Below are 12744 nucleotides of genomic sequence, written 5' to 3'. Positions count from 1 at the left end.
AATTATCCTCATTGCGATTTTTCTGATTGTCCATTATGGGGGTAGCTTGTTGGGATGACATCCGGTCAACAGGGGTGTGGGTTGCACTGGGTTTATAGTCGAAAGCTTGTATACGAAAGCCTTGCTGTCCATCGACTCCTCAGAAGCCCCTGGATAAAATGCGTCCCAATCTGAAAATTTGGGCGATCCTGCCAGTATGCCCAAGACATCATCAACGTTTTTATGTAGTATCCAATAAGTAAAACAACGTCCCTAGGCCTACATCAATAGTCGAGGTTCCAGCTGCCCTTTCTCTTAGCGATCTGCAGCCAGCCACTCTGCTAGCGCCTTTCCCGAGAGACTAGAAAACAGGGGCATGGATACTACTTTTCTGTGCATCTCGAAATATCAAATCCAGATCTGTATGGATCAGGCAAAAGTGACCTATCCTAGAGCAAATTGGCGACAATCATCGTCAATAATGTATTGACTAGTGCCTCAAGCCCTCGTATTATATGACTCGAAGAATGAGTATTTAGCTTCCCGTACTTCTCTCGTTGGCGGAAGTAAGGAGTCTCGGCCATCTTGTTTCTATTTTGAGCTATGTCGGAATGTAAACGTCATCATACTTGCTATCAGAAAACTAAACGACAAATGCCTCCGCATCCCACTTGCCTACCATAGGAGACAATTCCAAACCACTCACAGGAAAGAACTTGCTCACTGCGTCCTTTCTCCGTACCTTGTCCGACAAAGTTTTGGGGATTTCTTCACCATCTCGAAGAACATGCATAATCGTGGGAAGCATAGAGAGCGGCAGGTCATGAGAAAGGTCTTCCCTCAATCTTTCCAATGTGAGATCGTGCTGGTGGCATAGACTCTCCCCCCGTCCTTCATTTGAAACCTTGACACGGACAAGAATTCCGACCCTCTGTTCTGTCAGGTGATTATTGGGGCTAGGAACAGAAAGCACGCATGCTTCGGCAATGTAAGGTAGCTTCCAAACGTAGGCCTCTACATCGAGAATTGGAACTTTGTGACCGACGTATCGTATGACTACCCTGTTAGCGCTTTCTCCATGTAAACTTTGCATTTGCACTCACACTCTGAGGTACGACCCATCAAAATGTATTCCTCGTCCTGCCAGCGCCCAATATCGCCAGTTTTGAAGTAGCCGTCCTCGTCAAACGCCGCCTTAGTTGCTTCAGAGTTATCAAGATATCTGTAAAGGTCAACATAGATATCCTCCTGCCATTCGGTCGGGACTAAAACCTACCCTAGAAATAGGGTCGGACTTTTAATCAGGATTTCACCCTGGTCCCCCCCAGAGAGCTTCACTGCAACATCGGGCCACGGGGTACCAACGCGGCGCTATTTTTCTGTTAGTGCATATCGCATAGGAGATACAATACGCCAGCTTTTCTTACCTCCTCATCTGGGAAATGGAGTGAACTTCTGTAGATCGCTGGCCCTCCCATCTCTGTTCCAGCGTATGTCATCGACATCGGCAAGTTCATCTCGTCTACCCAGAATCGCCGGACATGAGGTAGCAGGTAGCCTCCACTGGTAATGGCCGAATGAAGATTCTGAACACCCCGAATATATTGTTCTATAACGTGGGGCGTCAGGTTGCTGATTGTTTCCTTATAGTAATTCATGAGGTTTGCCCAAATGCCCGGGGCTGAGCGAAGAGCCGTTACTTTCCCGGTACGCAGGCGTTCCCAGATAACCGACGCGTCGCGAGTCACAATCTCTAGTTGAACCCCGCGACAAAGTCCAGCAATGAGCGGCATAATACCGCCCATCCATGCTGTAGAACGGTGGCATAAGAAGACATCTTCATTGGTAAGGTACCGGAGCGCGCGAGTGAAGATTCTTCTGGCATGTATGACTCCTTTGCTGGGCCCAGTCGTTCCGGATGTCATAATCAAAAGGCCAGGCTGGTTTGAGTCAAGCTTCCAGCGTGGGTCGATTCTAATGCGTAAATGCGACAGAGTTGGTGGGCGAGGGTTTAGGAAGGATATCGGGATGACGCTGATATTTTCTCCCTGTGAAGATGCGTATGCTTTAATGCTCATCGCATGCTCCATGTCCATGGGATCGACAAGCATGATCGATGATTTTGCCTTTCGCATTGAATTGAGCGCATCTGCTTCTTTCAAACTTGGCGCTTCAAATCAAAATATTCTCAGTAGTGAACTGTGTGGGGTCCAGCTGAAGCAACTTACACATCGGGCAAATGGCAGCTCCGATTGACAATATGGCAAAAGATGCAACGGGAACAAGGTAGCTGGATGTGGCCAGAAGAAAAACATATGGTGACTCCGGCAGAATCAGACCTCGGTCATCAAACGTGGACCTTTTCGCGTTAGTCCAGACTCTTTGGCGCGTTTTAATAACATCAGCCAGGAGTTGGGTATAATCAGCGGTAATGCCGCTCAGGAAATCAACGATGATATCCCGTTTGCTGGAACGAGCTGCTTTGAACAACAGACGTAGTATCTCATCATCAGGAAACAATGTGTTTTGGTAGCTGACGGTCATTGCGATGAGCTTTGTGACGCGGATTGAGCTTCACAGATAGGAAGCGACAAAGTATTGAGTGCATGCAGGGTCAGACTTTCGAGGCGGCAACTGTATGCTTGATATGAATACCAAATGCAACCCAGGAGCCTTTTCAGCATTTGATGACAAGCTCCAGGCACCACCAATTGAACCCCTTTTTCGGGCATTGCTCATGTTGAACGTACAAATTTGCTCCACAGCGACCCTGCAGCCGAGACATCGATTCATATTCCGATCGGAGGGTGGGGAAACATTCACTGTGGAACCAGATCGGCATCGACTATTGAGATGTATCTATGTATAGTGGCCTAACAAAAGTATTGGCACCCAAGTACGTCTGCCCCTACACATTTCACTAGGGTGCCAGGCTAATGGCGGTTTGAGAACCAAATGACCAGCTGCGCTAGTCTACGCTAGATTGGGAAAAGAGTGGCCCGTGGCGGTTCTGCAACCCTTAAACTGCCAGTAAAAAAATTGCTGATCAGTATGCAGAGTTATAATAGCTTCCTTTTAGAGTTCAATATCACACTTGTCCTACTTCAAGCTTCTTACAGACTATGCCTCACCGAGCTGCTAATTATTGAGAACAAAGTATGCTACACAATTTACTAGCTATTTTAATGGTAATTAGTATGGAAATGGATATTCAGGAGATTTTGGGACGTTTTGCTGGCAGAGAAATGGTGCGGCCGAAGTCACTGAATGCGAAATACTTTTGTTAGGTGACTGCGACTGTACATACACCAGAGCGCACTTGCATGAGGCACGGAGACATGCTTCAAAAATAAGCAGCTGAGAAGGGCTAAATATTTAGCAGAAGTCCAGAATCCACATGATCTACATCCCTTGCATTGGGAATTGCTTTTAACTTCATTGGATGAAATGTGACTTCGTTGAGAGAAGAAACTTAAATTTGTTTCTATGCTCGATCGCTCTGAAACTTCGTAGCAGAAGAAATTGACCCCGAACGGAAAACTGGTGAATTTGTTGGGTCATAGTGTCACCAAAAAGCTTGTTGGGGTTTGGGTTGATGCACCTTACTCTGGGACCAAAGGAAATATACTTATGGTGTAATATAAAATTTATCACTTTCCCTTGTGGAAATGATAGGACAAAAAGATCTCTTTGACCTTCGGTTCTTCCTTCCTTTGCCACTCTCAGAGCTGTAGGCGCCTGTCTCGCAGATAAACATAGTCCGGCATGGCTGCAACGACCCACTCTCGAAGCTGCAAGCCCTCTTCCTCACCAAACTCATCTTTCCATTCCACCAATTCTGTCTCCAGATTCCTATCACCTGCCAGTTTATCTTTCTGAATGCCCGAAGAAGCATGTAGTGTGTCACGCATGCGTTGTTTTAAGGGGTGACACTTCGCGACCTCCTCTTCCGAGAGCGGCTTCCACGAGAACTGCAATTTTGTCTCATCCAGTCCAACCAGTCGGCAATACTTTTTCAATTCCTCCGGGGAGGTCAGGATATCGTCAGCATCCAGGATTACTGGGCCTTGCTGGCACTCCTTGCATCTTTTTTGTTGTTGCCAAATGTTCATGTACCAGTCGTACAACCGCCTTGTCCATCTCATAGTCATCGTTCGGTTCATTTGGCCCTTAGCATATTTCATTTGCCTTTTATGTGCGTTGCGAGCTGAGTGAAATACGCGGTAGTATGAGGGAAATGCCACGATAGGGTTTCGGATGAGAAATGTAGGCAGCCAAGTCATCAGAAAGGCGTTCGGGAGAACCGTGTCATTGCAGAATAAATCGTCCATGATGCAATCGAGAGATTTAGCCTGGCTCCACTCATCCGGAAGCTGGATCTTCCAAGGCCCATCGGGCATCAAAGCGAGTTCCTGTTGTGTTGAACCGAACCTCATGAGTGAAAGGGGGTCAATCATGGCAGGAGCATGTTCTTTCGCAACAATCCTTTTTCCTGCGGCTTGTGCATCCGCAGCCTGAGCTTGAAGCTTGTCGAAGCAATCCTGGAACAAATCCTGAATCTCGGACCGCTGCTCTTGTGACCATTCGCTATACGGGCGCTCCATCATACCCAATTGGCGCATGCGGAGAAGTGCGGGTAGAAAGAAATAGCCGCCATTTTCTTCACAGAGTGTATTAGGTTGCTCGGGCATGTTGAGGATCTGCATGAGAAGATTTGAGGCCGTTCGTGGGTAGGTGATTATTAGAAGCCGTTGTCGGGACAATATATCTGGCGCCATTGCGAAATACGAGGGAGGTAACGAAAAATAGAATCACGAGAGCAAGTGATGGGATTTGAGGTGAAGGCTTCGTCGAAAGAAGGAGAAAAAATGAAGATGGAAAGGGACGAAACGAGTTTAGGCATCCTGTGAGAACCCGAATTAATACATATTATAAGCAGCCCCTCGATCCCCTTCGAAATGTGATCTATCTATCTTCACCGACTTTTAAATAAGCAAGGGTTGCAGCCAGCCGTGTCACGGAACCCGCACCCTCCACCCTCTGCGTAGGGGGTGTCCCACAGCCAAAATGCAATTTTCAATTTCTTCAACATCTAGCTCATTTCCTAGGCGTACAAGGTCCAGGATCCATGAAATAAAGCCCATCAATAGCTTCATTATCCAATAACGTATCATCATCCTCGTTTTCAAGCGTTTCCTCTAATTCCTTCGCCGCTAAATCGGCCGCTATTTTCACTGCGTCCTTTCGCCAAGTACGAAGCTCCGACTCATCTTCTTTCTCACACCTGCGCTGCACTATCCTATTACCTGAAATCGATGGAAGGGGGCTCTTTTTAGCTCCCTTTACCCATAGTTTGCTTACTGGCTTTTTCCCAGGCGTTTTGTGGCTAAGGGCGCGTGTAAGGCTCATCTCAGCAAGTTCCGCATTGTACAGAGACGACTTTCCGGCATCAATTGCGCGACGCACATGCTTCCAAATTTTTCGTAAATCAGGACTCGGGCTACCAAGTAGTTGGAAAACCGCCTTCTCTAATTTTGCAATACACAAATAAGAATTGGGCGGGGAATTGGTTGCTGAACTTGGGAACTCGCGGGCGGATGACGGTGACGGTGACGGCTCGTCGTATATTCGTAAGGTCTCTTTATCCGAATACTGCCCTAAATTATTCAAAACTTGTGCAGGATTCAGTGGCCAGATACCAGTAGATTCAATCGAGGATAGAATAGTTCTGCATTTTAGGGCACGGTGTCGGACGTCATCAATCTCGCGGAAAAAGTCGCGTTTTTCATTGCTTCCACCTCACGCCACAGCTTCACTATTTGCCATTTTAAAATGCTGCTTTAGGCTTAAAAAGGCTTTAGCATCAAACGGCTGACATAGATGAGTCGTGTGAGGCATGAAAAACCAAGGAATAATCAAGTTTACCTTACAAAACCGAAAAATTCGATAGTTGTATGTGACGCATGATTGTCCATTAGCAAAAGCCTCGGTCGCCCGCGTTTTACGCGGTTTTTTGTAGCTTCATGAAACGAGCAGAGCCATCGGTAGGCATTCTCACTATCCGTCCAGCCATTAGACGTTAAATGGATGATTTTGTACGCCGAAGAAGAGGTTGACATGTTGTTGTACCAGTCTTCCATATGGAGGCTGCCTTTGACTAGAAACCATGGAAACATAACCCAGCCATCAGCGGCGATACATTCAATGCCAGTAACAGTTTTGCCACGATCTCTAGTGGCAATGCTAGCATTTTGACGCGTAGAGATAACGTGTTGATTGAGTCCTTGGCCAATTTGGAAGCCAGTTTCATCCCAGTTATAGATCTCATGAGGCTCGAAATCATGCTCACGATAGAGATAAGCAAGCCTATCGTACCAATTGCTAATAATCCCAGGATCCTCAGCTTAAATACGTAAGAATTCCTTCGGATTTTGGGTAATAAGCTTGATGTGTGGAGGTAGACGCCGTATCAGCCGATAGCTATACATCGAGCTCACAACTCTCTCCGAACCGGCTATTTTCAACAGGCGATTTGCGGCAAATTCAATGTCTTTTGCAGTTGGAGGTGGATAGCAAGAATTTAGCAATTCGATCCAGCTAATCAATGCATTTTCCTGATTCGAATTTAATGCATTATTGGTGGTAGGGCGATCCGAGAGAGATGTCCGTCCGTTTTTGCGACCGCGAAGCTTCGAATAAGACACGCGATAATGGCCCGCAGCCTTGCGTAGGGACGACAATTTTTGCGTTTCATAAGCCTCTAATGCCTTAGCTAGAAGAGCCTCTTCATCAAGAGCTTTTTTGGCATTTTTTTGGTGGGTAGAAATACGCGTAAACTTGAAAAAGTAGGAAATTTGCATTTTGCATACAATTGATTCTTCAGCAAAATGTCAGGTCTGTCTCGCAGTCACCTGTCTGCCTTGCACATAAACACTTACTGCCTTCGTATACGCCTTCTCTTCACCAATTTCTCTCCTAAATTAATGATTACTGGACGGTGGGCGGTGAAGCGCCGGCTCGCCCTCCAAAGTTACGGGTGGAAAGACGGCCGTTTCTGGCGCAAAAAGTGGTCATTTTCGGCGTCATTTTCACAGGTCCTCATATTCTAGTTGTAAAATAACGTAACCTACTCAATTAAAGTCTCTCGTCTGAAACATGTGAATTCTTCATCATCCCATCCGCTGGGAAAAGCCAGCTACTATACGGAAGATAAAGTGTACTGTACATCAAAATGTTCATCACAGAACAGACACCGGAAGCGGCCAAGCCAGATCTAAGGTGATATGGAGGCAGCCAAGCCAAATAGCTCAACAAACTAACATAAGAAACAGATTGATAACATGAACAAGAGGAAAAGGAATCAGGTCAATCCATGCGCATCACAATAAGCGCAAGCGTAACATATAGAGTTGTCGTTCGTCGCAGGGCATGAGATAAATCAAATGGGAAGAAGAGTGTCGAAATGAATCAAAAATAGCAGTATATCAGACGAGGAAAACAACCGTCTAGCTGCTATCCGAGACAAATTAATTTCTATAGGTCAGTTAGTCAGTCAAAAAGGCTCTCGTAGCAGATCATGCAGCATATTTTTAACAGAAACCGAAGTTAAAAGCCAACGGGGAGTAGGAGGATAAGGGTATACTAACAACAAGCCCAGCGTCAAATCACCATGAATCTTCGCCTTCAATTGAATCTCAATATCCAGATTCAAATCCAGTCTCAACCGCAACTGCTCATCACGACCACCATCCTCTTTCTCCTCCTTCTGTCCACCGCCCAAAATGCCTCCAACGGCCTTTCCAGCGGACCCAGTGACGCCATTCAGCGCATTACCGGCGGTATTCTGCACAAGTTGGCCGGCCTGGTCTACGCCGCCGAGGCCACCGAGGGGTCCGCCATCTTGGCCTTGTTGCTGCTGGGGCTGGCGGGTGCGGCGGGTGCGCTGACGGCGTTGCTCGGGTTGTCCGTCCATGTCGTTGCGGGGAATGGATTCGACGTCTGAATCTTGGACGCGTTGGGGTGGGCGGGTTTTGCGGCGGCGGCGTTCGGGTTGAGCCTTTGGTTGAGGTTCGGGCTCGGGCTCAGCTTCGGGTTCAGGTTCAGCTTCCTTTTGCTGATCCTCGTCTTCTTCTTTTTGATCGTCGTCTGAGTCGGGCTCTTGTTTGCGCGGCTCGGGTTGATCTTCCTCCTTGTCTTGATCCTCAGGGGTATCTTCGGCTTGAGGCTTCTCGGACTCTTCTTGGTCTTGTTCTTGTTGACCTTGCTCGGAGGGAGGAGGAGTCTGTTCTTGTTTGGCAGGGGACTTCTTGCCTAGCTTAGGAGGGGCACGCTTGGGCTTGTTTGGGGTAGTGGAGGTAGAGGAGTCCGGGTTGGGAGTGGAAGGTTCCTGGTCGGCCATGGTGGAAAGAAAAGAAGAAGGAAAAGTTGCTTTGGGGGGATAAGGAGGGGAATATGAAGTGATGGGATGGAGACTATTTGGGGTTAAGAAGGACCAAGCGGGGGGATGTAATGTATGTACTATTAGGTAGTACTCTAGGATGCAGAAACCGATGTAATTGTTCTGTATGTGAGAGAGGGGGGTATGATGTCGGCGGATCCTCACGTCAACCACTTGTTCAATCTCGTTTATATCATGAGAGGCTGGAAAACCGGTGGTGATGGGGTTGTAAGTGGCGCCTCCGACGTCAGACGATGGTCCGGGGTATACAGACAGTTGGGGTGTGTTTCTATTCTTTTTTTATATTATTTCATGTGGCTGTTTTGTGGCTGGGGAGCCAACCAGGTAAATGGTGAAATTGAATTATCAAAAGGCTGGCTGGAAATTGGAAGAGAAAACGTTTCAATTGCCAGAGATCTCGATGAATCTGGAAAAAAGTGGAAAGTGGAAAGTGGGGTTCCAACACATGTACAGTATGACGTCGGGGCTAAATCAGACTAGCGGGACGACCTTAAAACAAGAACCTGGAACGCCTCCGAATGGCGCACAGGGCCATAGACTCCAAGTATTCTAAGTATTATTCTAAGTAATATCTCCGATGATGGATAACGGTGCGATCGGCAGACTAAAATCGGACTTGTAGACTCTCAACGGGGACAATCCTTGTGGCGTGGGATTTCTATTCTAAGAAGTATGTACAGTACTTATACACTGTAGTTCAAAACATGACAGAATCTTGTATTTCAACCAGCCAATCTATAGTTCCTATCCATTACTCCGTACTACATTATTACTTACGACTATTACCACTATAGTAACTACTACCTATTGTACCTGTACATTTTGTAACACTCCCCAGTCCGTCCTCCCTCATCCATGCAGGATCCACAACGCCAATCATCGTGCCGCCCGGGCCATTTTGGCACTGACATCCTGACACCCTGACACGCCAGCCCCCGTATGCTCCACTTTTATAAATGAATGTCGACGTAATACCCATTGTAGCACTGGACAATTCAATCTCCCCATGACGACACTGGGCAGATATCCTAGATTTCTGTGGGACAAGCGTACAACCATACGTTCAGCCACATGAGGGTGTTAAACGGGGTTGCTAATTTGCCAAATCTGCTTGCTAAATTGGTGGTTCGGCCGAACGAAATGACGAGTTAGGTACCAGAGAATACGTGAGAATATGCCCGGAAATGGGAGGCAATTTCGGAGGAATTAAGCGAGGAAGGAGAGATTGGTTGACATGGCTGGGCTGGACTCCATGATAGGGGCCACGAGGCAAACGTGTTTCCACGGGTCTGTCCCAGGGACAAGAACGGGGCATGACAAGTTTGACAGGATGGACATGAGTGACAGAAATAATTCAACCGGATAGTGACTAGGTAGTAACTTTGGTTGCTATGTCTTATAGTGTCTGGGCTGAAGTATACTCCATGTACCCCTTACTTTATACGCCCTGGGCTAGGCCTCCAACTTTTACTGGACATGACGTGATGTTCGTCGAACATTTAACTTGTTTCTATTGTTACCTTTGTTTCATCCATTACATTCATTACAGTTCTTACCAAACTCTTCCCAAGTATTGTAGTAGTAGTCCGTCCCCGGTGGAGCTGCATTGCACCAGCCGCCAACGTCATGGCTGGTGTCTACACTGACGATGCCGATGATGCTTGCTCCCCCGCCTCTTTGCTTGATCCTTTACCTTTTTTTAATTTTTGTATATCCAAATCAAATTCAATATCATATCACCGCTTGCCTCTTTTTTCCAATTTTCTGTCTGCTCACTAATTGCTCCTACCTCCCCATTTCGGTCCCTGCATTATATCCATTCTTCGTCGCTTCCATTCTCCTCTCCTCATAGCCCTATTCTAACTAAAGACACACACCTCTACATACCCACACACATCATGGCGACCGCCGAAAAGACCAAAGAGCAGCAAAAGCAGTTCCAAGTCCCCGACTACGATTCAGAGGAAGACTACGACAGCGCCGACGACGACATTGAATACTCCGAAGACGAAGAGGAAGTCCAGACAGTCCCAAACAAAAACCAACAGCTCCAACGCCGCCGGCGGCAACAGCAGCAACAGTCTCAGGGCGACCTCGACGAGTACTCCGATGAAGATGACTATGACTCCGAATATGACGATGATGATGACTACTCCGACGACGAGGTTATTCAGGGCAAGTCCATGCAGCCTTGGTCACAGGGTACCACCTCTGGGGCTCCCTCGGGGGGTATGAATGTCATCCCGCAGGAGCAGAAGAAGAGTCTTGATGATGAGGAGGGTATGAAGTTGAAGCTGGAATTGAATCTGGAGATTGAGATCGAACTCAAGGCTCGTATTCATGGTGATTTGACCCTGGCTCTAATGTAAGTGGTTATCCTTTTGTCCCCAGTATGTCATTCGCTCAACGTGAATTAGGAGTTGATTGCCCAACTACAGTGCCTGAAACATTGTATCCCTCCGCATACTCTTCGGTCTCTTCCATACCTTCTCGACCGGTCTCGTCGAAACGATTGCTCCTAGCTCGTCTCCTTCTGTCAAACGCCTATGATTATCACGATCGATGCCTCCGTCTTCTTGTTCTCTTTCTGTGCTCTTGTTGCGGCATTCTGCGTCCATAGAGCCTTGATTTTGATGGTCGTTTAATTGTTTTTTTTTTCCCACCTCGCTTGAATTCCACCTGTTGTCATTGTTATTTGTTCACTCTTGAAGCCATGTGTGATGTGTGATCGGCGCGGCGCAGGAGGTCGATTTACCGGACTCTGTACTTACTATCTCCACCCATGTATATATCTCCGCCTCTGCAATGAAATGATGTCGGTATGTACAGATGCCACAGTGTGGAAACCTATAAGATCGAATCATGTGTTCTCTATAGATATTTGAATTGCGACCGAGTAATTACCTTCCGTGGGTGCGGGAACTATATACAGCTTGGCATCTCTCTGCGTCGTTCTGCACATGTTGAATGGCCGAGGCTCGGGGCTTGGCGCAGATCGACGGAGCTCGGAGAAGTCAACTTTCACGTCTCCCAAGCACCTCTTCAGGTCTAAGTGCTCAATTCCTCCCTCAATACCTCGATTTCAATCTTCTACAATACCCAGCCGCCCCTTTCCATCCAAAATCCCAACCCACCGCCCACAATGTCGACCAAAGACTTTATCATCAAACACATGAACGCCGACCACGCCGACTCCCTCCAACTCTACCTCCAAGCCTACAACGGCATCACCGCCCATGAATCCCAAGGCGCCACCCTCGAAGACCTAACCCTCTCCAACCTCATAATCACCGCCCAAAAAACCCGCTACACCATCCCCCTCATCCCCGCAATGAAAGACTACACCGAAGCCCGCACCCGCCTGGTCACCCTGCACAAAGAAAGCCTCCAGAAACTCGGCCGCTCCGACGTAACTCTCACTGAATACCGTGCTCCTCGCGGCTTCCAAGCTGTCATATTCGGCCTGGTGCTCTTCACCTATGTCACCTGCTGGCAGCGCAGCAATCTCCTGCCCGGTGCGTTTGTCTACGAGAATATGGGGTTCAAGTTTGTTCCGGACTTTGCGCATTTCATTTATCGGATTTGGCCAGTGTTTTTCCCTAGTGTGCTGGGTATTCATGTTGTGGAGAGTGTGGCGTTGGCGGTGACCAAGTTGAGGCCTATGGGTGTGAAGGTTGGTTCGGGGTTGTGGTTTGCTTGGATGGGGTCGTGCTTTATTGAGGGCTTTGGGGCGTTTGTGAGGATTGGGGAGATTGTTAAGGAGGAGAGGGCTAAGAAGGGTGGGAAGAGGGAGTGATATGGTGACTTTGGAGCGTTGATAGAATGAGGGAATGGGAGGTATATACAAAAAACAAGATCGAGTGGCAGTCTTGGGCTTAATCATTTTATTCCTGATATCGAGGCACATGTTTTCTTTCTATTATGCTTGCTAAGCTGTATTTTAGTAGGCCGTGTAGTATACCACCGGCGAAGAGCAAGCTTGTCTTCATCTACATTTGAAGGTGCAATGATGATACTATTTATTGAATTTCTTGACAAGTTTAGCGGCATTTTCAAAGCTATCCTGGCAGTGATTTTAATAGCCGTCCCAGTAGTATGAGAGTGAAGCATGATTATCACCGATATCCCTCATCAATGTAAACAACAAGAAGTCACAGAATCACAGCCAAAACTCCGGCACATATTACTGTGATAGATCTGGCGATGATTGCTTGTAGTCGTTGATGGAAATACAAGCAATATTGGTCATGATCATCCAGCAATGAAACCCTCGATGATAGTTGAAAGCTCTCAAAATTGCAAGTTAT

General features: G+C 47.3%; 5 protein-coding genes across 5 annotated transcripts; 2 read left to right on the top strand and 3 right to left on the bottom strand.

The window, feature by feature from the left end:
• Positions 1-622: 622 nt before the first annotated feature.
• Positions 623-2523, bottom strand: N7473_000991 (ANL family adenylate-forming protein; the record flags this gene model as incomplete). The annotated part of the gene is made up of 5 exons (XM_057146931.1): positions 623-1035; positions 1083-1201; positions 1256-1350; positions 1407-2149; positions 2208-2523. The coding sequence occupies 5 exons, from the start codon at positions 2521-2523 to the stop codon at positions 623-625; spliced, it is 1686 nt and encodes a 561-aa protein (XP_057014817.1).
• Positions 2524-3701: 1178 nt separating this feature from the next.
• N7473_000990 (uncharacterized protein) lies at positions 3702-4757 on the bottom strand (the record flags this gene model as incomplete). Its single annotated transcript, XM_057146930.1, has 1 exon — positions 3702-4757. One exon carries the CDS (start codon positions 4755-4757, stop codon positions 3702-3704), a length of 1056 nt encoding a protein of 351 aa, XP_057014816.1.
• A 2748-nt stretch (positions 4758-7505) lies between these two features.
• N7473_000989 (uncharacterized protein) lies at positions 7506-8377 on the bottom strand (the record flags this gene model as incomplete). The annotated part of the gene is made up of 2 exons (XM_057146929.1): positions 7506-7512; positions 7626-8377. 2 exons carry the CDS (start codon positions 8375-8377, stop codon positions 7506-7508), a joined length of 759 nt encoding a protein of 252 aa, XP_057014815.1.
• A 1958-nt stretch (positions 8378-10335) lies between these two features.
• Positions 10336-10861, top strand: N7473_000988 (uncharacterized protein; the record flags this gene model as incomplete). Its single annotated transcript, XM_057146928.1, has 2 exons — positions 10336-10802; positions 10855-10861. The coding sequence occupies 2 exons, from the start codon at positions 10336-10338 to the stop codon at positions 10859-10861; spliced, it is 474 nt and encodes a 157-aa protein (XP_057014814.1).
• Positions 10862-11579: 718 nt separating this feature from the next.
• On the top strand, positions 11580-12233 carry N7473_000987 (DUF2470 domain-containing protein; the record flags this gene model as incomplete). Its single annotated transcript, XM_057146927.1, has 1 exon — positions 11580-12233. The coding sequence occupies one exon, from the start codon at positions 11580-11582 to the stop codon at positions 12231-12233; it is 654 nt and encodes a 217-aa protein (XP_057014813.1).
• Positions 12234-12744: the final 511 nt, after the last annotated feature.

The sequence above is a fragment of the Penicillium subrubescens genome (genome assembly GCF_028828155.1).
Source record: "Penicillium subrubescens strain IBT 31985 chromosome Unknown utg000001l_segment0_segment0, whole genome shotgun sequence".
Classification (NCBI taxonomy): Eukaryota; Fungi; Ascomycota; class Eurotiomycetes; order Eurotiales; family Aspergillaceae; genus Penicillium; species Penicillium subrubescens.
The sequence above is the reverse complement of the archived record's forward strand: the minus strand, read 5'-3'. Positions and strand labels throughout refer to the sequence as shown.